The 25534-nt window shown below is 44.5% G+C and overlaps 1 protein-coding gene across 1 annotated transcript in view; it reads left to right on the forward strand.

Moving 5' to 3' along the window:
* Positions 1 to 25050, forward strand: part of LRRC1 (leucine rich repeat containing 1) — a 126571-nt gene extending 101521 nt beyond the window's left edge. The window contains exons 9-14 of the mRNA XM_082663208.1: positions 2220 to 2338; positions 4055 to 4138; positions 13341 to 13456; positions 20526 to 20698; positions 21869 to 22005; positions 23606 to 25050. Coding sequence (XP_082519334.1) covers positions 2220 to 2338; positions 4055 to 4138; positions 13341 to 13456; positions 20526 to 20698; positions 21869 to 22005; positions 23606 to 23764 — 788 coding nt within the window. The 3' untranslated portion in view covers positions 23765 to 25050. The remainder of the gene's footprint in view (positions 1 to 2219; positions 2339 to 4054; positions 4139 to 13340; positions 13457 to 20525; positions 20699 to 21868; positions 22006 to 23605) is intronic.
* The last annotated feature ends 484 nt before the right edge of the window (positions 25051 to 25534 follow it).

A 25534-nucleotide genomic window follows, 5' to 3' on the forward strand; every position in this document is an offset into this window, starting at 1 on the left:
TTGCATGATTTCGGTAGGGATCAGCCCAAATCACAGAATGTGTTTCAGACATATGAACAACCACTAAGGCATTTCTAATTGAGCATCGTAAATAGTTTATGGGAAACGACCTTTGACCTTATGGTGTGACCCAGGTAAGGGCTGTTACGGGGAGAGTGGGTGTCGTATGGAACCTTTTCTGGTCTATCGAGAATCATCTTTTCCTTGAACCATTCTTTGCCATTTCCTTTAAAAAAACGTCCAGACATTTCCTTTCCCGTAAAGGAACACAGCCCAGGGTGAGAAAATAAATACAAACAGAGAAGATATAAACAGACATACACTGTCAGCTCCACTGTAGCCAAGCTGCCTAGAAATTGTAAGAAATTATATTTAACTGTGTGGTTGACATAGGATAGCTGTCTTTGACCTTCACTTAACTTGTATTCAGAACATCAAAGGGAGTTTGGGGAAGGTTTTCAGTAGTTGGAGAAGCTGTGTGACAGAGGACCCCTTCCTTTCTGGTATTTGGTCCAGATGATAATAGCGACCTGGCAGAAATACTGGCTCTGCATTTTGGTTGAGGCTGGTTGGGAAATTGATGGGGACTTTGACTCCAGGTAGAAACATTTGCTGAGAATCATATATGGCATCGGAAAGCAGTTGTAGGGACTGGGGATGTTTTGTCGTTGGGAAAAGGGAGAAATAGGAGTCATGAGACGGTTGATGTCAAACCTTTGAAAGGCTGTCAGGTAGAAGGAGATTTATTCCGTCTTCTAGTTCAAGTGGGTGAAAGGAAAGGGTTGCTAATCTCAGTTTGATTTAAGAAAGAGCTTAAAATGCATCTGTTATGAATCAGTTTGGGCTGCTTCGTGAAGAAATGAGCCTCCCATCACTAGAAGTATTCGAGGAAAGGCTGTCGGACCACTTGTCAGTGATGTTGTTGAGGAGATTCTTGGAGTGAGCTCTGTCAGCTGTAGGGTTCCATGCCTCGCAGAAGGATATGGGTCTCCTGGCCTGAGGACTGGGGGGGACTCTCTGCGGACAGTGTTAGTTGGTACTGATTATGCTAAACAAGGAGCCTAGCAATCGGTGAGTTCCTCTGCCTTGCCCCGGGACCGCACGCAAAGTGAGTTCATCCCTTCAGCATCTCCACATCTCCAGATTTATGTCTCTTTTATGATAGAGGCTGTTCTCCGATTTTCCTGGGGACAGTGTCATCATGCCGACCACTCTCTGTGGATAACAAGGACCTCTGCTCTGTAGGCTCAGCCCCTGACGAAGTAGTAGTTGAAAGTGAGAATCTGGTGATGCAGGATCTCCTCCATCCCGCGGGGGCTGAGGAGGCTGCAGTAAACCCCAGTTCCTTTCCCGTGGCCTGAGGGCATTGCCCGTGAGTCCGTTTTCCCCACTCAGAGTGAAATAGATCAGTCTTAATGTGGCTTTTCAAAGACTACCATCTTTTTTTCAAAAATTTATTTCTTTTTGGCTGCATTGGGTCTTCGTTGCTGTGCGCGGGCTTTCTCTAGTTGCGGCGAGTGGGGATTTCTCTTCGTTGCGGTGCATGGGCTTCTCATTGCGGTGGCTTCTCTTGCTGCAGAGCACAGGCTCTAGGCGCGAGGGCTTCAGTAGTTGTGGTGCATGGGCTCAGTAGTTGTGGCTCACAGGCTTAGCTGCTCTGTGGCATGTGGGATCTTCCTCGACCAGGGCTCAAACCCGTGTCCCCTGCATTGCCAGGCGGACTCTTAATCACTGCGCCACCAGGGAAGCCCAAAGATTACCATCTGACTCTGCATTGACAGAAATACTTCATTGTAGGGATCTTCACGGAGTCATTGTCATCCACAGGTGATAGAATAAACAGCACCGTGCTGTCTTTTGTTTTTAGTGAGGATGATTGTTAGAGTAACATTAAAGTCTCTCCTCTGTACACGAGACATTTCTTCTTCTTAAGGATCCATCAAGAGCCAGCTGTTTTTTTTTTCCTGAAATCTCTGGGCTTTGACGTATTTTTAGGTAGTGACTTTCCAAAGGATTTGCCGCTAATTGCTGACTGTTTCTGACATTCTGAACAAATGATTTTAACTCTCAACTGTTCGTGGTCGAAGTGAGAATGGTACAGTTTCATAATCTGAAAAGCTGGGTGAGGAAATCAAATGAGCAAGGACAGCCGATAGGAAGTACCAAGCGGTGATCAGGAAGACAGTGATAACTAATGAGTTTGAATAACGCTTTTACAGGAAAACTAAAGAAACTGTCAATCTTGAAGGTGGATCAGAACAGACTCACCCAGTTGCCCGAGGCGGTTGGGGACTGTGAAAGCCTCACGGAATTGGTTCTTACGGAAAACCGGCTCCTGGTGAGTGTGGTTCCAGGGTCAGAGGGAGACTCATGTTGTGGGTTCTGTATCACAAAGGCTCCTTAGGTTCGATTCTACTTATTTGTAATTTGGGTAGACCAGATGGAAATTGCCTTACATTGTAACTAACAAAGGGACCTGAGAAGCAAGCATGTGACATAAAGGTGATCCGTTTTGACGTGTCCAGGTCCCCCATCAGAGAGTGTGTCCCCATTGTGATGCTTAGGGTACAGGGACTGAGCTGGACACTAGGGGGCCCAGGGAGGCGGGGGCGGGGGGTGGGTGGGGACTGGCCCTGTCAGTGGAAGTGCTGATGCCTGCATCGGGGAGTCCGAGGATGGGCCAGAGGGGGAGGGAATGGTGGTTGTCTCGGGAAGCCTTGGGAGCACTGGGGGTGGGGGGATGCTCTTTTGGAGGGGCCAGAGCACAGCTTTGACCTTGATCTCGCCCCATCTGAGAAGCTGGGTGAGGCAGTTCAGGTTCCCCGGGCTTGGACCAGAGAGAGGCCTCTGCATCTTCCCGGGGCAGCACCTGCTGGGGTGGGTTCCCAGGGCGACGGCAAACCTCAGCTGCTTCTCGCCTCCTGCTGCTTCCTCTCTGTCCATCGTCCTTCACCTCCCACCCCATCTGTTCCCCTTTCTCCTCTTGTCGTTGTCTTGTAGCCGCTGTTTTCTTTAGTTTATTTTCCTGCCATTCTCTTTTCTCTATATTTTGTCACTTTAGTTTTTACTCTACTTTCCTTTTTCCTCTTTTCTTCCCTTTTCTCCTCTCTTTATAAACAGAGTAAGTAATGCTCTTTAGGTGAAAAGATCAGAAGAAGACAGCAAGAGTGAGTGAAGGATGTAGGGTTGGTAGTGCGGGGTGTGCCCGGAGCATCTCCCCTCAGACAGGACAGTGGCCTCCTCGGGCAGGTTGGGTGGGAGGGACTAGGCTCTCCTTCCTTGTTTCTGGGTTTAGAATTACAGATGGTAGAGACTTCCCTGGCGATCCAGTGGTTAAGACTTCGCCTCCTAATGCAGGGGGTGTGGATTCCATCCCTGGTCGGGGAGCTGGGTCCCACATGCCTCACGGCCAAAAGACCGAAACATAGAACAGAAGCAATATTGTAACAAATTCAATAAAGACTTTAAAAATGGTCCACGTCAAAAAAAAAAAAAAAAGAAAAAAGGAATTACAGATGGTAGTCATAACAGTCAGAAAAATAATATTCATCCCTGATTCCATCAGGGTTGAAGACCCCCCCCTCCCCGTGGGCTCCCACACCAGCCCGGGTGGCCCCCCTCCTTCCCCCAGCCTCATGGCCCCCCCGCTCGGGTTCTCACTGCCTGCTGAGCTCTCTGGCCTCCACAGGCATCTAAGCCACCATCTCTTGGAGTTCTCAGAGGTGCAGGCGGGGGAGGGATGAATCTCGAGGTTGCAGATTTCACTTCATTGACTTAAAGAGCCTTCATTACCTCTTTTACTTGGTGTTTCTCAGTTCCCAGGCCTGTGCCTTTGACCTCATTTCATTGAAACATACTCTCATTTCTACAAAAATACAAAATATTAGATGCCACATCCCCCAAGTGAGTGTTACAAACACCTGATATCCAGGAAGAACCGTCACTTCTCTTACTGGATGAGATTAGATTCTCTCAGTTCTTGAGAAGATCTGTTTTACTCTGAGCTGTGTGAAAAGTATGCAGTAAGTTAATAACAAAAATGTTGCTTTAACAGACTTTACCTAAGAGCATTGGAAAACTTAAGAAGTTGAGCAACTTGAATGCAGACAGAAATAAATTAGTGTCTTTACCAAAAGAGGTACGTGCTTTTAAGAAAATAATATAATGATAATTATAAAGAAATAATAACACATAAGGGGTCAAAGATGTCAACTACTTTAAAAGACTTATGTGATGCTTTTTAAAGGTGTCAACTCTCATCTGTGGATTCAGGGATGGTTGGAGGAATTGTATGAAAGAATGACCATCAGTAACACTAAGGAGAGTAGGTGGGTCCAGATGGTTGTGAGCAGAGTTGGGAAGGGTGAATTCGTTGGGGGACAGAGAGAACGACATTTTGGGGTTGACCTAGGAGAACAGTGACACCACGGACAGGAAGGGGTGATCTGGGAGTTGGGCAGAGGAAGGGGATGACTTTGGGTTTGACTGGGTTTGATGAGGAGGTTAAACTGCCCCATAACCATTGGAGTCATAAAAATGGATCTTGGTGGAGCGTCTTCCTGGGCAGAGGCTTGCCTCCGGGAGAGAGGGAGCGAGCCTTCTACGTAGAGGAGGACGCTCGCGAAGGTCGGGCCAGGTTCTTAGGATGTTTTGGTCCGTGCTCCAAGCAGGAGAAAAGAGACAGTCACCATCATTTGTAGGCATAGCTGTGCAGCTTAGTGGCGTTTCATTTCTGGCAAAGGAGGTGCCAATACTGAGAATGGGGAGGAAACCTGAGACAGATCACACAGGGAGGCATCTGGGCCATTGTTTAAAAGGAAGACTCTCTTTCTATTTGGAACCAGGAGAACCTGATTGGAAATGGGTCGTACTGAGCTTGACTTTTTATTAGCAATAGAGCCTAAAATAAAGTTTAAGATGCCGTTTCTCCACTCTCCCCCCCCCCCCGCCTCCGCCCATCAAGTGAGCCGTTGGTGAGCCCCTCGCCCTGGCCAAGGCCTCATATGAAAAGGTGCTGTGTCCTCTGATGTGATGACCACTGGCCAGGCACCGTTTCCTCCTTATTTCTCTGTTTGACCCTTTCTAACGTCTGTTTTGGAATAGTTTCAAAGCTGCCCTCCAACCAGCCAGAGCTCGAGGGGTTCTTACGCTCCCAGGGCCGCTTCTCTGGGTGTCCGACTTGGCTTGGTCTCTTCTTTCCCTTCCCCATCTGGGTGTTCTGCTCTCGGCAGCCCAGGCTTGTCCCTGGGTGAGAACGGCCAGCCTTCCTGAGTGGAAGCATAAGGATGTTTGTTATAAATGTGACTACGTTCTGTTTCCAGCAGAAAGACCTAATTCTTCATCTCAGCTAAACTGGGACAGCAGAGAGTCTGCTCATCAAAATGTTTTGGTTCCAGTCTCAAAGCAATAAACCGAAACACAGAGCTGGTGTTCTGAGCATTTAATTGTACTCTTGTTGGAGAACATGTGTGGGTGGGTGTAGATCGGACACATAAACACATGCAGAGAGAAGTAGAAAAGATTCATGACTTCCTTTCTCAATGTCCTGCACTACACTAGCTGCTGTTGTGTATATTCATTGAATCGTCACAGCAGCTTTTTGAGGCCGTGAGGGTTTCCTCACTTTACAGATGAGGAAACTGAGGCTGGTGAGACGCTTTCCCCACCGGGGCTCACACAGCTGGGAGTTGGGAGAATGGGTTCCAGACGTGTCCCCAGATGGCCAAGCCCATAAAAGCAGATTGAACCTACCTTTTCATCGCTGTGACCTTGACGTAAGGCAGGACCTTGATTGGGTAAAGGAAGGTCAAATCATCTTTAGTTTGGACACTTTAGAAAATTAATACATTTGAGGAATAGTTTCAGTAAATGCCAAGGAGAGAGCTTCTGAGTATGATGTTAATCCCCAGCAAGGTCACCACCCACCTGCCATGTCCCCATCCCTCTCTTTGGATCTGCTCTTTCAAAGGAACACATTTTAGACAAGAATGTGAGGAGTTTCTTCTTGTAAACTGTCCCCATCATATTAGCATCAGCCCTGTTGTCACTCTGAGAGAATGAAATTATTGATATGATTGCTTCCCTGGCATTTGGAGTTTCATCAAGGAATGAAGTTTGTGCCTTTTCCTTCAGCTGCCCGAGAAAGCAGAGCTGTTTTAGGACCCCAGGGACTGGCTCTTTTCTAGCCCATTTCACTCCGACTCACATACTCTGAGCTCCCAGGCTAGGACGTGTCCCAGTTCTGCTGTGGGTCCCAGCTTGGTGACCCTGCAGAGACGGGCAGTGCTGGCCTCTGACCCTCGGGCTGAGCTGCCAAATCATCGATGGGCCCCTCACCTTGAACGGGGTCTTGTTTGTTGGTCTGGTGTGAGTGTGAGTGTGTGTGCAGGGGGAATGCCACGTGTGTGCATACACTCTGCCTCCAAGCTTGATACCGTCCTATCAAATCCTGCAGTCTCCTGACTGGATTCTTTTCTTTCCAAACGTGATTACTTCCTCTTGAACAATTAAGTCTCACGCATGACACATCTAAACTGAAATGCTGACCAATTCCATTTATATGCCCCAAATCCATAATTGTATTAATGGCCATTGGTCTGGTGTGCTGTGTAGTTGTTCCTCTTTTTTGTCTTTTCTTTCCCCCCATTGGATAGTATCACATATTGTCAGTTTTACAGCACAGTTCCTTCGTCTATAGCAGCATTTATTTGCATTTTTTCCCCAAATGGTTGAGGGGAAAATGTTTGCACTGTGTGGGTCACAATAATAGATTCTGTTTGTGTTGTGTGGTGTTATGTGTAGTAAACATTTGCAAATCAATGAATGTCTCTTGTTTTCTTAATTGTTAGCTGCTTGGAAATTTAGAAAAGTCAGGTAAACTTGCAATCTTGTAAGTATTGTTCAGACCACAGTTGCATCTCTGACTTCCATTCTGCTTCTCAAATGCATGAAGATTCAGATCGGCTGACAGCTTTGTGTGCTCTTCATTGTAAAACATCGGACATTTTCCTCGAAACTCAGTTTTTTTTTTTTTGTTTCTTTAAATGACTGCATGGCCTGGAACCTGGTTTTGCTATGTGTTTGTCAGACTTGTTCCGATTACTCTCTCTCAAAAGAATGCTTTTCTGTGAATTACATCTTAAGTTATTCAGAAATTCTGAAGGGCATACCTTGGCGGCTCATCTGCCTTCACCAAATTCTACTTTGTTGGCACGGTTCTGTCTCTGAGGGACAGGCTAGAATCGCTTTATTTGCTACATGTGGCATGCTTCTGATTTTTCAATCCACTTACCTGCGTCTTTTATTTCTCATCTCGTTGCTCAAGTGTGTATGTTTCTGTGATAAGGAAGTTCCCTAAAAAACCCTGTTTTTGGTGGAGGGAAGAATTAAGGGGAAGAGACTCTGATTCGTGGATAGACAGGATGTCGGTGTATGTGTGATCATGCGTATGAGGATAGACACAAACTTTATAGTATTTCCAGCCACATCTTATCATTAAATGACCTAGACCACAGAGAGTTTCTGGCTGGAAGAAATGGAGTATATATCCAAGTTTAGGGCTTAGTCTCTTGTCTCCATTAGGTCAAAATGGAAGTGACTCTACCTACATCATACCTGTCCAGTCAGATGAGACAAGGGAGGATTTGCAGATCATTCGTCAAAGCTTTCCTTTATCAGGCAATCCGTAAACACGAATCACCCACAGATATTGTGCTCTTCAGAAATGTCCATGGTGATAGAGTATTCATTTTGTAGACAGCTTTCTGCCTTCTTATTAGTACAATTTAAAATTCTTCTAGAGTAAGTTCCCATGATGTTCTAAAGTAAATTATTGATAAATAAAAGAGATACGACAAAACCTAAAAATGCTAGAATTAAAAAAAAAAAAAAAAAGCTCACCGTTGGGTTTCAGGATAGAGAAGGCATTCCTAAACTTGAAAGAGGAAATAACTCATAAAAAAAACAGTTGATGGATTTGTCTATGTGAAAATGAGATTTCTGACCTTCAAGAAAATAAAGACAGGCTGGGGGAAGGGTGATGTTTACAGCATCACACGTGAAGGCTGTCTTTCCTTACTCTGTTAGAAATTCTTTCACATCATTGAGAAAAGAGATGTACCCACTCTAGAAAAGTGGACAGAAAGAAAAGCAAAGAACCCCCCCACAAAAACCAGTGATTCACAGGAGAAAAAAATAGAAATGACTTCTAATGTGAAATCATTATTCACAAAATGTTAATTGAAGCATTTTCACCTATCAGATTTTCAAGATTTAAAAAATATAATAATATACCAAATATTGGTTAGAGTACAGGAAAGTGCCTGTTATCATGGAAATATAAATTATTATGGCTTCTCTGGAAGGGAATTTGGTAGTAGTATTAAAAATTTGAAAAATAGGCATACCCTTTGATTCTGTAATTCCACTTCTAGGAATTTATCCTAGGAGAACTATTATGGATGTACACTGAGAATCATGCATGAGATTATTTCTCCCAGTGTATGCAGGAGCGTCTAGCATGTTCCAGGCACCATGCCAAACAAGTCCGGAGGCAGCTGACATGTGCCAGGCCCTGTGCCAAGTGCCTTCAGGCTAATTCTTGTCTGATTTTCACAACAATTCAATGAGGTATAGGTAAATCATCATCAGCATCCAACAGATATTGATTTCTAAACTAAGACTCAGAGAGGTTAAGTAACTTGCCCAGGATCACACAGCAAAGAAATGGTAGAACTAATTAGCAGTGTCTACAGTGGTGATCTGCTAAGTAATCTGTGATACATATGTAGAAGGAAATAACTATGTGGTCAGTAAAAATTCTGTTAGAAGCAAAATGACCTGGGGAGACATTCTTGATTCCGTATGCAAACAAAGGTGCTAATGATCATAGGGCTGGTTCTAATTCTGTTGAAGTGCATATTTATAATCACAAATGCATGGCATTTGAACCTCAAAATGTTAAGACTGATTATCCCTTCATGGCAGGATTTGGTTTGAGTTATTTTCTCATTGTGCTTTCGTGCGTGTGTGTATGTGGTTTTTATTTTCCAGTCAACTAAGTTACTTTCTTATAATTAGAAGAATGCTGTCGCTGTTAGTGGATATTTTGATGTCAGTGGCCCAACAATTCAGGGAGTCCCAAAACCACATGGTTTCCAAAATATTTCTGGAGCAGGGAACATTTGAATAATATGCCACAGATGATCATGGGAAAGGCAAAAAATAGTCTTTGGTTTCTAAAATTATACCTCATGTTATTTCTGTTCAAATAGGATTTTGACCAGATTTTGCTTATTGTACATTTTCCCTCTTGCCAGTGAAATGTGGGTTCAGTTCTGTTACAAATAATATTGAAAGGAAGATGCCGAAGGGGAATGAAAGTTCCTTTCCACTCGGGGCAGGTATTCACAAGGCAGGCTACAGGCAAAGGTGACCAACACAGGCTTTCTCTTTGAGTCACGCAACCTGTCTGATTAGCTCCTTTAAGCTGTCACCTGCAGGCAGTTAATACTCAGGGAAAGTTGACCTTACTGAAGGTTTGCTCAGTGATCTGCAGGTCCCATATCCTTGAGATGGATCAGATCAGTGCCAAAGAGTTAAGGACAGTATTGTCTTGAATTAGGAGAACACAGAACAGCTCAACGAGGATCCTTAGCTACGTTCTGTAATTCTCAGAGAATCCAAGTCCAAGCCCTCGTATTCTTTTCTCTGGTGCTGCCTTCCTTGTGTGCTATTTTGTGGTTAAAGGGAGTTTGAAAATATCAGCTTCCTACGTAACTGGTAATAAGTTATTTAAACAGTGACTCTGCTTCCCAGAATTTCTAAGTGATGGAGACATTTTATCCTGTTGACCCCTAAGGAGCCTGTAAACTCTGCCTCCTGAACCCAAAAGAGAAAGCACAAATACACGCGAATGATGCAGAATGCAATACTGAGCTCAGGCCAGTTCTTCAGTCCTATGAACACAAAATGTCACTGTGATGCACCGTCAGGGGGACAGTATTTTAGGAGGTTCTGGGGCGTCCAGGGCGGAGGTAGGCAGCCTCAGCACAGTTCCAGCAACATGGCAGGGGCTCAGGTGTGGACAGCCTGTCACTGGGACCTGGGACTTTCACTTCTTGGAAAAACAACAGCTACATTTATTTGGCAGCAGCAATAGGCCAGGTCCTAGGATAGGGGCTGTGAGATAGGTGGTTTCGTTCAATCTAATGCTTATTGTTACTTTTGCTAAAGTAACATATCCAAATCCACAGGACCTAGGACAGAGCCTAAGTTCCACCCCTGGTCTGTGAGGTCCCAGAGCCCCCCCTCTCCGTCACCCCGCATCCCCCTCTGACGTCTGTGAAGAACTCTGTCTTTTGAATCATGGTTTTGACTGCTCGATCCTCTCTTCCAAAAGCCAAAGCTTTGCGCCGTGCCCTCCCAGCTGGCTTGGTGTGAGCGTGTCCTTTGCTTTTTGCCCCGTTAGGCAGCCCTCACACATTCAGCCCAGATGGACTCTCTGTCCTCATCGTTTCCTGAAAACATGGCCAGTGGTGCTCAGAGGCCACTCACCTGCCTTGTCCACCCAGAGCGCCTGAGGCTCTTGGATACACTGCCTTCCTCCTCTTGACCTCTCAAATGGTGTGAGAGTAGAGCGGGGAAGGAAAGAGAAAAAAATAAATCACGGGCTGTAAGCACGTAGCCAGTGCACACCCTCCACCGGGAGTTCCCATTCTTTCCCCCAAAGTACGTAAGCGGTGTGAACTTGTCCAGAACTTTTATTGCACGGGCGACTTTCAAAGACCTCTCTGACCCACTTTCATTAGTTAATTAATGTTTAGGAGTAGATGGTATAGGCACACGGTACAAACTGAAAATGTTCGCATGGTGTATGCAACAGTAGGCCCCCCAGACAAAGACCCCACCGGTGGCGGGGGCAGTGGGCGGCTTCCTGACAAAGCGAAGCCCCAAGTCACGATGCAGCCTCGGCTTGTGTGTAAATAACCGATACCTGCTTTGCCTCTCTGGAGTCCAGATAAGCCCTGTCTCCTCAAAGCCAGGCCGGCATGAGGCGTGACCGGCCTCAGCCACGTGCTGACCCAGTAGGCGCCCCTTCCTGGCTCACAGACCCGGTGCGGATCCCCGTCCACATGGAGCGGGGCCGGGCCCCACGGGGACCTCCGCATGGGTCGATCTTTGTTGGGGTCACCTAAATTCATCAGAGCGAATCTAATCGTGTCAGTCCTCACTCGATCCAGGGTGTCCAGGGTTTTGATTCCTTTCCTTCTGGGAGGTGCCTGGACACCTGGGTTAGACTGAGCCCCTTCCTCAAGGGAGGGAAGAATGCCAGGCCCCACAGAAGAGGTGCCTCTTTTAGGTCGTGATATTTACAAAACGTGAGAGGCCGCCCTAGTAATTCTTACCAGGGAAAAGAGTTTTGCGGTCTCCATTGTTACACATAGAAGCAGATGACAACTTTAAGTAGCAGCCTTTCAGTAGTAAGTAAACAAATACAAGTGTGTAGACATACCTTCATGAGGAATGTTGGTAGGTAGCTGGGCTTCACCTTTGGGCAGAGAGGATGCCAAACACCCTGATGACATGTAAGCGTGCAAATTAAACAGCCCCATCAAACGATCTGTCAGAGGGTTTGTATGGACCATAATTAGAAAGGAAACAGATTGACGTGGACCAGGGGCTCTGGGCAGGCTTTTCGGGGTAGAGGATGTTTAGCTAATTGGGGGTGATGGTAAGATTTAAAAAAGACAGAAAGATGAAGGGTGTATCTATAAGAAACAGTGCGACCAAAAATATAAGATGTCTTTTAGAGGACAGTGAGCAAACCAGTTTTTCTGGGATGGGAAATGTGAATACTGAGAAACGAGGGGAACAGTACGTCTCTGGGTGTTTCCAGGTGACCAGAGAGGAATGTTAGTCTGTGTTTTCTTGTGTGTTTAGTTTTCTTTTACATTCATTATGGTTACATGCTGTGGTTAAATATATTATTTCAAAATCCTTATATTAACTCCTAAGGGAAGACATAAAAAGATTGTGCACAAAGGTAATTATGTAGCAGTTTCATAAATGTGCATTCCGCTTTTTAAGATACACACGTACATTTAACACAGAAATAAATAGAAAAGGGCAGAAGGTATATTCAGATACTGACGGAGAGCTGGGTGTCTTGCTCCTCCTGTGGCGGAGGCTCTGGGGTATTTTTCCATGTATCAGAATCAATAGGTCCCTTCATCAGCCCTTTTCCCCAGCCGCCCTGAGTCAGAACAGCGCATGTGTGGAGAGTGTAGCGTGGACGCGGGCCTGCGGGATGTTGTGTCTGGGACCCAGCTGGTTTTGCAACCCCTTCGTTCAGCTTTCCTGACTGTAGAAACCACAGACAGCTTATTCAAGAGAGTCCTTGAATTCTTTTGCGAAGACTAGACTCTTACTAAGCTCAGTTACCTTTGAATCGGTTACTTAAAATAAAAAGGGAATCAAATTTGGTGTGGACGCAGATATTGACTTGTGCTTTCAGCAGTAGGTCTTAGCCGACCAAATTCACTTTTTGCTAAAAGATGGTTCATTTTGCATTTGTCAAAGAGCAATGAATTTATCAAATTAAGTTGTGAATGACCAAAGGCTATTAAAAGATGTGTGGTAGAAATCAATGTATCATCTCTCAGATGTTCCTCGTTTTCTTTTATTTTTAAAGAAACTGGAACACTGAAGTTAACATAATGGGCAGGTCTTCAAAGGGGTGTGTGTGTGTGCATGTGTGTGTATCACCTTTGGCCTGACTTTTGAAACCTAGAATTCTTTTTTATTTAATTTAATTTTTTATTAAAGTATAGTTGATTTACAATGTTGTGTTAGTTTCTGGAGTGCAGCAAAATGATTCATATATATATATATATATATATATATATATATATATATATATATATATATATAACCTTTTTCATATTTTTTTCCAAACTAGAATTCTTAAACTCCCATATTACCAAATACTGTATGTCTGGACCTGTGTTGTCTGGTTAACATATTTAAAAGATGCAGTTGCATTAGGTAGCAGTAGAAAATGACTTTCTGTTCAGAATGCAGTTTTTGAACTGTATTGTTTATTTTCTTGACTTAATTTAGAACATACGTGTTTAATGTTTTGCAGAGATTTTTAAGCTTACTGGACGACTCAGTGTTTTATATGATTTAAATCAATCATAGCTGGTCATCAGTGAGACTTAAAATCGTGTGATGTTATTTTGTGCATCCTTTTCATGCCATTTGATGAACAAGACCCTCCAGTCCCACCCCCATCTCCCAGAAAAACCTGGAAAACAGTCATGTTTTCTTTCCCATCACAGATCGGCGGGTGCAGCAGCCTCACCGTGTTCTGCGTGCGCGACAACAGGCTGACTCGGATCCCTGCGGAGGTTTCACGGGCCGCTGAGCTGCACGTACTGGACGTGGCAGGGAACAGGTAAGCCCGAGACAAGCAAACGGTCATCCACCCCAGCCTTGGTGTCTTGCCTTTGCTCCACCTTGTAAAATATATACTGATTGGTCACATTAGCCAGGCCTGGAAGCTCCCAGTCTGGGAGCTGGAGTGATGGAGCCCGATGGAGTGGACAAGGTCAAGGGCAGCCAGAGCGTGGAGTCCTTTAAGGTTACAGTGGGCACAGCCGGACACATGCTTTCCAGATGACGGTACCGCGATGGAAGGGGGAGGGAGACCTAGGTCTTGGCTTTTATAACTGGCTTCTGTATGTCATTGTGGACCTTGGTTTCCTCATCTGAAAAAAGAGCTCCCATGAGTCTGAGCTAGATTTTAGCCAGGGGTCTTGATGTGCCTTGCCCGTGACTCTGAACCCCCTGACATTGTGAACAAAATTGTATTCAGGGACACTTTGCTGGTGAGAAGATCCACAGCTAATGTCAGAATTGCCAGGTGTTTCATAGTCTAAAAAACCTGACGAGCCACCAGTCGGTGTCCCCAAGGTCACAGCAGCGCCATCTCTCGAGTTCTGGGTCAGAGGTCTACGGGCTGCTTGCCAGACTCTGGAATGTGGACTAGAGTCATTTCAGCCATTCTGAACCAATTTCATCACTGCGAATGTCACCGCAGTTTCCTTCCCCTGAGCCCGCCTATCCAGGCTCTTCTTTCCACCTCTGACACCTTCTCTGTTTCCCCACTTTTATCCTTTGGCACTCATGTTCCTCTTTTCTCCAGGAAGCCTCCTCTCTGGGTCTGCATTTCTGAATTACCCTGATGCTAATTGCTTGTTTACCTGCATGCGACCCTCCTGAAATTAAAGTTACCTAAAGTTAGATGTGATGGTTTGTGTGTCATTGTGATTTGTCCCCTCAGTAGATGCCTGGTGAATATCTGTCGACTGAATGGAAATGTTAAAAATGTTCATTTTGCAGAATGGCTGGCAGGCCACTGCAAAGGGCCTGATATCACAGGCTATGTTGCCAAAAGGAATTTAAAAAATGCTTTTGGGTGTTATATAGTTAGATGGGAGAGAACGTGCTGGACCAGGGGAAGATGATCAATGCTTCAAAATGGTGAAGGCCAGCGATCCAAAGAGTGTCTGGGGGATTGCGGCCTACGTGATTCGCTGCTCACAGGTCAGGCACGAGCCACCATTTTTCACTCCTGCTAATGGATCGTGGACAGCCGTGCTAAACAAACAGCAGGACACGGGGGAACCTGGTGATGAGCTATGGCCTCAGGAAACCCTCACCGTTTTAAAGTTGATGCTTTCAGGACATCTTGATAGATTCTTAAGGCCATTCACTGGTGACTGGAAACTCAGAATTAATTTGAGCTAGATGTTGAATTTCTGCTTGGATTAAGCCCAACAGGAGATATGCAGCTTGAGAAGGGCCCTTCCCTCCTAACCTCTCCCTGCAGCAGTAGAAGCTCAGTGATTCCAGACCCGCCCCAGTTCTTGCCACTTTGGGGAGCATGGATTTGCATCACTAATTCTTGAGCAGAAAGATGGCTCTGACCTCTAAAAACTGTTTTTCACACGAGTGAAGACCCCATTCTCAAGTTCTCAGGAGAAGGGAAAGTTCAATATTTATTATGCCTGGGCCAGGGTGGACAAACGCCAATTAAAAAGTCGAGTGCCATAGCTGTCATCTGAGTCAGTTAGGTGTGTCCTTTAGTCCATTGTATATATAGACGCATAACCAGATTTTAAGCTTATTAAAATATTTAATTACTACTTATTTAAAGTATCAGTAGAGAAACTGATACCCTCCAGGTGAAAAGAGGCTACCATGTTAGCTTTTCAGCTTGCAGAAATGTCACACCATGGGAAGTCCTACCAAATACAACAGAAGTTTCTGCCTCTCCCCACAAGCATATGAAAGTAGCAAACGGCACAGGGAGGCTGCATATCGGTTCCCAGAAACTTTTTTTGGACACGTTTGATAGGAAAATTATAGCAAGGATAACGCTGAAATGCCACTTGGACACTAAAGCCCCAAGCCTTCTGGTTCAGTAATAGAGGAGGTGCCTTGTATCAGCAGCCACCTATGGGCCCAGAATACAGATGTCCTTAACTCTTAGGTTCTTTCCCATATGACTATCCACCAAGTACACAAAATCGGGTATTGGAGCATCTTCCTCACAATATTACTAGTACCAAATACTGCAAACCGTGGCTGTCGACGGAGAAATCGTTTGTAACTTTGAATTTCATGATCCAAAAAATAAATTAAAAAGCCTAAAAGGTATCACCTTATACCTATTAGGATGGCTTTTTATCAAAAAGACAAGGCGTAACACGTGTTGGTGATGACACAGCAAAAAGGGAACCCTTGTGCAGTGTTGGCGGGAATGTAAGTTGGTGCGTCCACAATGGAAAACAGTATGGGGTGTCGTCAAGAAATTACAAATAGGACCACCATATGATCCAGCAGTTCAACTTCTGGGTATATACCCAAAGGAAAAGGAAACAGGATATCCAAGAGGTATCTGCACTCTCATGTTCATTGCAGCTTTATTCACAGTAGCTAAGATATGGAAATAGCCTAAGCATCCAACAGGTGAATGAATAAAGATGTGTGTGTGTGTGTGTGTGTGTGTGTGAGAGAGAGAGAGAGAGAGAGAGAGAGAGTGTGAGTGTGTACACACATATATACGTATATATGAAATGGAATATTACTCAGCCATGAGAAAGTCGGAAATCCTGTCATTTACAACAACAAGGATGGAGCTGGAGGGCATTTTGCTAAGTGAAATAAGTTAGACAGAGAAAGACAAATACTGTGTGATCTCATTTTTATGGGAAGTCTAAACAAGCTGCACTCATAGAAACAGAGAGTGGACTGGTGGTTGCCAGGGGCCAGCGGGTGGGGGAAATTAGGAGATGCCAGTCAAAGGGTACAGATTTCCGGTTAGCAGATGAATAAGTTCTGGGGATCTAACATATAGCATGATGACTGTAGTTAACAACACTGTATTATATCCTCTGAAGGTGCTAGGAGAGTAGATCTTAAATGCTTCCAACACACAGACGCATACACACACACACACACACACACACACACACACACACACACACACACACACACACACACACACACACACACACACACACACACACACACACACACACACACACTCTGTGGTGATTATGTGAGGAGATGGAGATACTAAGCCTACTGAGGTAACCATTTCCCGAAACAGTCATCCCTCTGTATCCCTGGGGGGATTGGTTCCAGCACCCCCGAGGGTACCAACATGGGCAGATGCCCCAGCCCCTTATATAAGATGCCGCAGCAGAGTTGGCCCTCTGCATCCGCAGGTCCTGCATCCTCAGACACTGAACACCAACTTTATATATCAAATCATCACATTGTCCACCTCAGATTTACACAGTGGTATATGTCAATTAGATCTCAATAAAGCTGGAAAAAATATTAAAAGACAAAACACAACAGTGTAGCCAGACTGTGGAATACTGAGCAGCTAGAGAATGATCTGTTTCTCTGCGTTGTGACCCACGATGCCCAGGGCAAAGAGCAAGTGTGGACAGTGCCTGGTGCTCTCATTTTTGTTTTTGTTTTTAAAAAGCCTTACCTATAGAGAACACCAAAATATTAAGTGGTTCCCCTAGAGGAGGGCTGGAAACTTGAGGTTACAGGGGGCTTTCACTTTAGATATTTTGGGATTGTTTAATTTTTTCACTGATTATGTTCTCTCTGTGTATCTCTTTAAACATTTTTGAAAACGTTGCTTAAAACTAACAATTCTACTAGGAGGTAACAAACAGATGAAATATTCAGTTGTAAGAAGCATTCAGCCATAGGTCTAGTTAGTATTACATTAATCAGTAGGCCATGTTTAGGTGCTAAATAAATTTGATAAAGCAACTGCTATCATAGCCAGAGGTGGGGAAGGTCACTTCAGTGGGCTGGTCACCGATGTATCTGGAAACGAGAAGCTCACGGTTTGGTTGTTCATTTGCTTTATTCCTTGTACTGTTGATGTAAATAGTAACCACGGGCTTTTTATTTCTGAGGCGATGTGGTCCTAAATGTAGCACAGAGATGTGTACAAAGGGGGCTGCGGCTTCTTGTGTTGATCCTGTAGTGAACAGAAGGTACCAGAATAAACCAAAAAATGTATTACTAACTCCCCTGGAAAGCAGATTTTTTTAAAAATCTGTTTTCTGGCTTGTATCTGGGATGGCTCACCCAAGAGAAACAGAGGAGTGTGTGTCTTTCTCCCCAAGGCCGCAGTGAGTCAGCGACAGGGTCGGCCCAGCCCGCAGAGTCTCTGTTTGCAGACTGGGCAGGGAGCAGGGCTTTTTTCCTCTTTGACACTGGGAACACCTCTGTCCATAAGACACGTGTGAACGAGCTCATGTGTGGTGTGTGCTTGGCCGGCAGCAGCCGAATCCAAGCTGGCACGTTGATTCTTTGCGGGAAAACCAGTGTTCTAGACCACGCATCCGTCTTACCTGGCCTGGTGGCATGTGATTTTAAGACCTGTTGTTGTGGAGTCTAGTAATTTATTTTAGCTTTTATGACATGATTTGCATCCTTAGCAGCTGTTATTTATTATTGATGCTCTGTTTAGCCTTTTGTTTATGCCTTTGCTTTAGCACTTATCTGGGAAGCCAGTTATTAGTCTGAGAAGGCACGACGACCGTGTTTTTAGTATCTGTGTGTCATGCCAGCTTTCAAATCTTGATTTATTTTTTCTTTACTCTCTCGAAGGTAGAGACACTGACTATAGATTTCTTGCCCAAGACGTTGAAACTTGAAACATTCTGGAGGATATTAGCTTAATTCCTTTTTAAAAAAGAAATAGGGACAAACTTTCAAAAGAAATTACCCTTTGGTTCAATAAAATGCAAAAGGGTTTGATGTCTTTTAAGCACCCCCCCCCAGTGTATTAGGGGTATTCTTTTTATAAAGTCCTGTCACAGTGTCTGGCAGATACCTGCCTCGTGTCTTTAACTTCCTTGCATTTGAGTATGTGTGTGACAGCCTTTGGGCAGAGGGAGAGATCATTTGTACGCTTATACAAATAAGCACAGAGATTTCACTTTCTAGTCCCCTCAAAGAACCAATACCTCAGAATCAGGGGAAGTGGGGCTGTGAGTTGCTGCGCCCTCAGACCCCTCCAGGCATCCTCCTGGTATGTGCATGTCACTGCACTGGGTGGATTCTGGGATTTAAAAACACATATTTCCCACCCAATTTGGCCGTCATTGGTGAAATAGTGGCGTGTACAACACACGCAGTCTTTTCAAGGGTCCTTTCACATAGGCAATTCTCATGGCATCGACTTGAGAACCTCACTCCCACGTGGGCACAGTTCCCTGTATTTAACCAATACTGCACCCACTGAGTGGGTATGGGATGGGTCAGCCTTGACTGGACTAACTTTTAGGAAAAGAAAATATTTTCTCACCTCCATAACTAGGACATGGGAAGCCTTTTGTGAAATGTATTCATTATTCTTATAGAAAGTGTGTTAATACGCTGTCTGCATTCTTTGATCATTTCTAACTTCATCTGTTAAATTAACTTAGTTGGTCTGTGCTTACATTTTACTTGGATTGGTTTTATAATATTGGAGTATAACTGCTTTTTCTAGTTTATTTCTAGTTTATTTCCCATAAGTCTGTCAATTCAAAATACGTCTGATAAGTCTGCAGGTGAGACATTTAGGCATCTCTCCCATACATGTTAAATGGAGATAGAGGTACCATTTCATAGAAGAAAGAACCCCAGGAATACACGCTGTCACATAATTTCTTATAGAATTAATGGGCCAGAGATTTCTTTTAAGAAAATGTGCCTCCTATTGTAGGTAACAGACTGTGATTAGCTTATTTTTAGCTAACGTATGAAGTCATTTCTAAGATGGAGCTATCCTTTAATCCACGGAGCCGTCCTTAGAGTGAAAATACTTGATCAAATATAACCTTAAGTTCTTTAAACCTTAAATTCCTGGTATCTGCAGAGGTTTGGGTGCTTTCAGAGTGAATTAAACTTGTGTAAAGCCTTGGTTTTTACCAGAGCAGCATTCCACCCTTGGCAGTGTTCCATTTGGGACTGGATAGTTGTTTGTTGCGCGGCTGTCCTATGCGTTGTAGGGTATTTAGCAACGTCCGGGCCTTGACCCACTAGATGTCAGTAGCACCCCCAAAAATGTCTATAGACATTGCCAGGTGTCCCCGGGGGCAAAATTGCCCCTAGTTGAGATCCTCTGCTCCAAGTAATCTTCGCCAAGTACCAAGTGCATATGATTTCTGGTAACGGTCATCACTGAATAGATTTAACTGGTCAAATACTTGTACAAACATAGGTAGAAAACTAATCTTTAGGTATCACATTACAGTTTTTAAAGTGCTTTATCTCCTTCGAAACTGAAGCAATCTGAGGTGGAAATTAATTATCACGTAGGTGTCTGAGAAGTGGGAGCTTTCAGAGACTTAAAAGTCTAAAATGGAATACCTAAAATAATCTCCCCAGAGAGAGCAAGTGGAGTCCATAAAGAAACACTTTTAATCTTTATTTTAACTGCAGTTTAAACTTTGCAGCGCCCAAGGCCTCACCTTCCTCACGTCCCGATTTGCCAGGTGCTACCGGGGGCAGGTAACGCCATGGTCTTATTCCAGCCCTGCGGGTGAGGCTGTCCCCATTGACTTAGGAAGAACTCGGATTCTGGGTTCTTCCACAATTAACACTGGCTTCCCCACTCCCCCGCCCCACCCCGGCCTTTAAATGGAAACTTCCCAAGAGTAAACAGCGCGTGCTGTAATTTCCTCATTTTTTGCCCCATGGCCTGGAGGTGCTAATGAGAGAGGTGATGACAGAAAAGGGGAGCACAGTCACCCACTGAAGCGTCCACTGGCAAAGGGTAAATCGAGTATCTTATTATAAACATAATACCTTTTCACATATTGAACCCAGTCCCAGGAAGCGGTTTTTATTTTTTTTTTCCTGTTTTGTTTTGGACAAGACTTGATTTAATCACAGATTGTAAGCTCCCCATGTCTCCTTTTGTTTTCATCGAGGCTGTCGCACCTGCCTTTATCCCTGACTGCTTTAAAGTTGAAGGCTCTGTGGTTATCAGACAACCAGTCCCAGCCCCTGCTCACGTTCCAGACGGACACTGACCACACCACCGGAGAGAAGATTCTCACCTGTGTCTTACTTCCTCAGCTGCCTTCTGAACCTGCCTGCCAAGGTAAATGGAAGGACCAGGTTCACTTGGCCCTGAGAATTAGCAGCAGCTAATGCCTGTCCTTAAGTCCTCTCACTCACACACGGGACTGCGTTGTGTCTTATCTGCCTGCAGAGCCAGCCTAGGTGTGAGGTCATTGTGGGTCTTTTCTGGGAAGCTTCCCCTGTATCTCTGCAGAAAAAACGTGCTGCTCATACCCGTGTATCACATTTGATATTCTTTAAACAGCCTTCTGGTTTTGAGTTCTAGCTAAGGCTGAAAATGCAAATACATACTCCTAAAAGAGGTAAGAGTCCCTTAAAATCCAAACAGTTTGGAGGATTAGTATTGAACGTCTCCAGCAAACTCTTTTTAAAACAGGGAGTTGTTTTGAGTGACTGTACCTTTGTTTTGTAAATTATGTGTGGTTTAAAAAAGCATTCAGGGCTTCCCTGGGAGCGCAGTGGTATGAGAATCTGCCTGCTAATGCAGGGGACACCGGTTCGAGCTCTGGTCTGGGAGGATCCCACATGCCACGGAGCAACTAGGCCTGTGAGCCACAATTACTGAGCCTGCGTGTCAGGAGCCTGTGCGCCGCAACAAGAGAGGCCACGACAGTGAGAGGCCCACGCACCGCGATGAAGAGTGGCCCCCACTTGCCGCAGCTAGAGAAGGCCCTCGCACAGAAACGAAGACCCAAAACAGCAAAAATAAATAAATTAATTAATAAACTCCTACCCCCAACATCTTCTAAAATAAAAACGTGATTACTTTAAAAAAAAAAAAAGCATTCACACTCATATCACATGACTGTCATAAATCCTTTTCTGGGAGCTGGTTTCGATAGAATAAAGGGAGAAGGGTCTGGGCGAATGGAGCCACCTTACCTATCCCAGCCTCGTTAGAGGAGCACTTAAGACCCCAAGAGAACAATTGCGGGAGGTTGCGCTGCCAAGCAAAGTACTAGATCCAACATGTGCGGCCAAATTATGGTCAAGAGGAAGTTTCTGAAGTGAGTGTGTAAAAAAGAAACATGAAAAAGAACTCTATGAACCATGATGACATTCTGGAATGAAATAGTAAATATTGATTTAGCAGGTATCTTATGATCGTAAATAGAATTACGCATCCTTGAAAAGAAAGGGCAACCTTGCCAGTCATGGGAACCCTGCTGACGTGGTCTTTGTCCAACAGAGAACCTGCCTCGCTGTGGTGCCCTGGAGAGCTTGGTGAACGATGTGTCCGATGAGGCCTGGAATGAGCGTGCAGTGAACAGAGTCAGCGCAATCCGATTTCTGGAAGATGAAAAGGACGAGGACGATAATGAAACGGTATGGGATTCGAGCTTCTTGGCTTCCACAGACGTTCAAAGTTTAAAAGCCTTCCGAGATTGAAAGGGACACCTGATAAAGATCTCTCTTATTTTCAAATAGTCTTTTCTCTGTTCTGCCTTCAACATCTAAGAATTGTTTTTAGAAGGCAAAACTGGGAGTTTCTAAGGTTCTGATTCACCAATGAGACTTTGTTTGTTTGTTTGAATAGTTTGTGGGTGCTTCTTTTTCTTTATTTGTGATACTTACCCCTCCTGCCCCCACTGCTTTCTTAAAATTGGTTGGGAATTTTTTCTTCTCTGTTGTTCCCAGTGAACTGAGTCTCTCCCTGCCCTCCACCCCCATTTGTAGCCGTACCATGGGGATTCACCCATGTTTCACCACGTGGCTTAGCTTGCCTGCTGTCCTCCTGGACTTCTTGCTTATCTTCACATAACCGGGAGCCTTCACCTTCATGCAGAGAGCTTGTGATGTTAAGTAGGACTCCCTTATGGGTTTTCATTCAGAAATCAGGAACAGGTTTGAAAGGACCACTCAGCCCTACTTGCCTCCATCCTCCATGTGTCTCAGCCATCCAGCTGAGTCAGGGACAACTCTCGGAGTCTTCCTGCAGTTTGGCTTTGGCTTCTTAAACTCCTTGCACTAATTGAGATTTTCATAAGCAGAACTCAGAGGGAGTACTTGCAGCCCCCAAGACAAAGGGCAGTTTTTAAATTACTGCCTGGAGTCTTTGTTATTCCAGCTGTCCCCAAGTGGGCTTTCATTCACTTACAGTGGCAGAGGGCAAAGTAGGAATTAGGCATGACAAAATGACTCCAATGTAAATGACTTTATCTCATGACTTCTTAGAGCATGATTATTTCACCAGTTACGCGTTGCCTTAGTACCGCTCCTCCTTTGTTAACCTATCATAGCTCCTCCTGAAACTCCCGGACTGGCCATTTATAAGATGTAAATACTGTTTTAGGAGCAGAAGAGCACAGAACATATTAAATAATATAATTTTAAAAACATTGCCCATACCCTGTCACTTCACTTCCCACCCTGTGGTCTTTATTAGAAAAATGTGAACTTTCTTCAGTAGGTCATAAATAAAACACAGCAGCAAAATTAGAAAAGAAGTCCTTCCTCACTTCCCTTTTCCTTCACCTCCCGTGCCTCATGGGTTGAAGGAAGCCAGAACCGCTTCAGATAATAGTAGAACATTCTAGGGATTTTAATTTTAGAATTTTTTTGACTCCTTTCTCTTCTTCCTCCCCTCCCCCCACAATTCTATCTCACAAATCTTTTATTTTTTTCTTACTGCACGTGGAACTTTGTTCTTATCGTAACACTCATCTCGTATTTTGCAAAGTATTCTTTTATTCTGAAAGGAGCCCTTCCATCTTGACTAGGTAAGTTATACTCAGCACTTTCGTCTTCCCTTAACCGCGAGGGAGCAGTTGATAAATGCACGTACCTCCAAAGCAAGCTTTTCGCCCACTCTGCCTCTTAACCTCTAGGAAGGGGAGACCTGTGTTGGAAAGCTACCCAGGAAGCTTCGCATTTGAAGGAGTGATGGAGTAAAACCCAAACACTCACCCCGCTCCTTGCTTTTCAGAGAACACTCCTGAGACGAGCCACGCCCCACCCAGGGGAGCTCAAGAACATGAAAAAGACGGTGGAAAATTTACGGAACGACAGGAATGCTGCTAAAGGACTGGATTCCAACAAAAACGAGGTCAACCACACCATTGACCGCGTGACCACGTCGGTGTAGATGGCGCGTCCACGTCATACCTCCCGAGTCGTCCTGCTGCGGAGCCAGCCTGTCCCCGTGTGGAGCCCCCAGAGGCCGTGGCCTCCACCGGACCCCGCACCGGTCCCCACCCACGCGTCGGGATGCTGCGCCCCCGGGAAGTGCCTTACTCTGATCCGGCAGCCAGTCACTGCACCCACCCGTGGTCTCCGGCCTGATTTTTTTTTTTTTTTTTTTCCTAAATTTCAGTTGTTTGTAATAAGTAGAATACACTACTGACAACATCTGACCTTTGTTTTTGTCTTGTGTTGGGGTCAGGGAGAGCAGGAAGGGGAATTTTGACCCTCCTCCCTCCCATAAAGTGCTGGGACATTGTGAACCCAAGTTCTCTTGGACCTACTGATGAGAGAGAGTTTTATGTATGGGGGAAAAATTGATACTTTTTTAAACCCTTTTTGGCAGCTCAGATGGTGTACATTTAAACATTTTGTATAGGTATTTCATAACAAAAAATATGTATTTCTTTTTGTGATTTTATCTTGGAAACGGTACGTGCAGGAAAAAAAAGCAACCACCAGTCCTAAAGTATTTGTTTTTATTTGTACCATCCACTTGTGCCTTACTGTAGCCTGTGTCCTGTCAAACCAGTTGTCACAATGGCATCTTTGAGCAGAGAGGAGGCTGGAAAGGTGGTACTTTGAAAGCAATGTTGGATTTTAATCAGTAATCTACCAGGTGGATTTGTTTTTAACCAAAAAGAAGAGTTACCACCAATTCGTAAATTATACCAGTTGATTTTTTTTTTTTAAGATGAACCAAAGGACTAGACTGCTAATATTTCATTTCTTTTACAGTCTGACTTTTTCATGAATGAGTCTCTTAGGATGAGTGTTGTGTCTGCTTGTACCTACTCAGAAGGTATGTGCCATTTGTAAAATAAAACAGCGGAAAAGCACAAAAAGAAAAAACCGGCTCAGAAATTCAGTGGGGAAATGCATTATGTACTATTAAAGAAAGTATGGTTTTTACTGAAGAAAGCTTTAAAAGTTTTATATCGAGATATAAAACCACAATAAAGCAGAACCTACAACCCCGTTAGAAATGTTGCTGTCTTTATAAGTGCAATTTAATTTGTACATAGAGTTTGGATCAAAGTATAACAAAATATTGCTTCAAGTTTTAATTTTAAGTCTGCTAATTTAAGGGGTCTGGGGGTATGTTTTGGTGTGTTTCTGTTGGTTTCTTTTTTTTAAATTTTGTATGATGTGATAAAAGAGGAATGAAAAGAGGACAGAGCCTGTCCCTGTGTGGTGTTTAGGAAAATCATGCTGTTGGTGTTGTCTTTTTATTCTTTCCATGAAATAAAGTCACCCTGGACATGAGCTGTTACAGCTTTTTAAAGTTGATTTCTCCTCGTATGTTCAAATGATAGAAGGCAGCCGAGTTCTTTAAGAATGCCCTCCCTCTCCTCAAATACCTGAGCCGCCGGTGGTTTTATGCTAACCTCCTGTGGGTCTGAGTACCCCTTCCTCCCACCCGAGGTGGAGCCCAGCATCGCCTTCAAGTCTGGCGCCTCACCTTGGGTTGGGGCTGTCTGGCCAATCAGACTCCTTAGAAACCTGCTTTCAACCAACCAACTGCGATACCTTCTTTTACTACCAGGAGTTTCACTTTGCTTTTTCGGTGGTTTGTATGTGCGTGTACGTTTCTAAGACTGCTGACTTGAAAGCACACGGCACATAAGTGGTTTTTGGCTGCTCAGTTTTATCTCTCGTTCCCTCATCTGTGGGC

Source organism: Grampus griseus (assembly GCF_964374135.1).
Source record: "Grampus griseus genome assembly, chromosome: 10".
Lineage (NCBI taxonomy): Eukaryota > Metazoa > Chordata > Mammalia > Artiodactyla > Delphinidae > Grampus > Grampus griseus.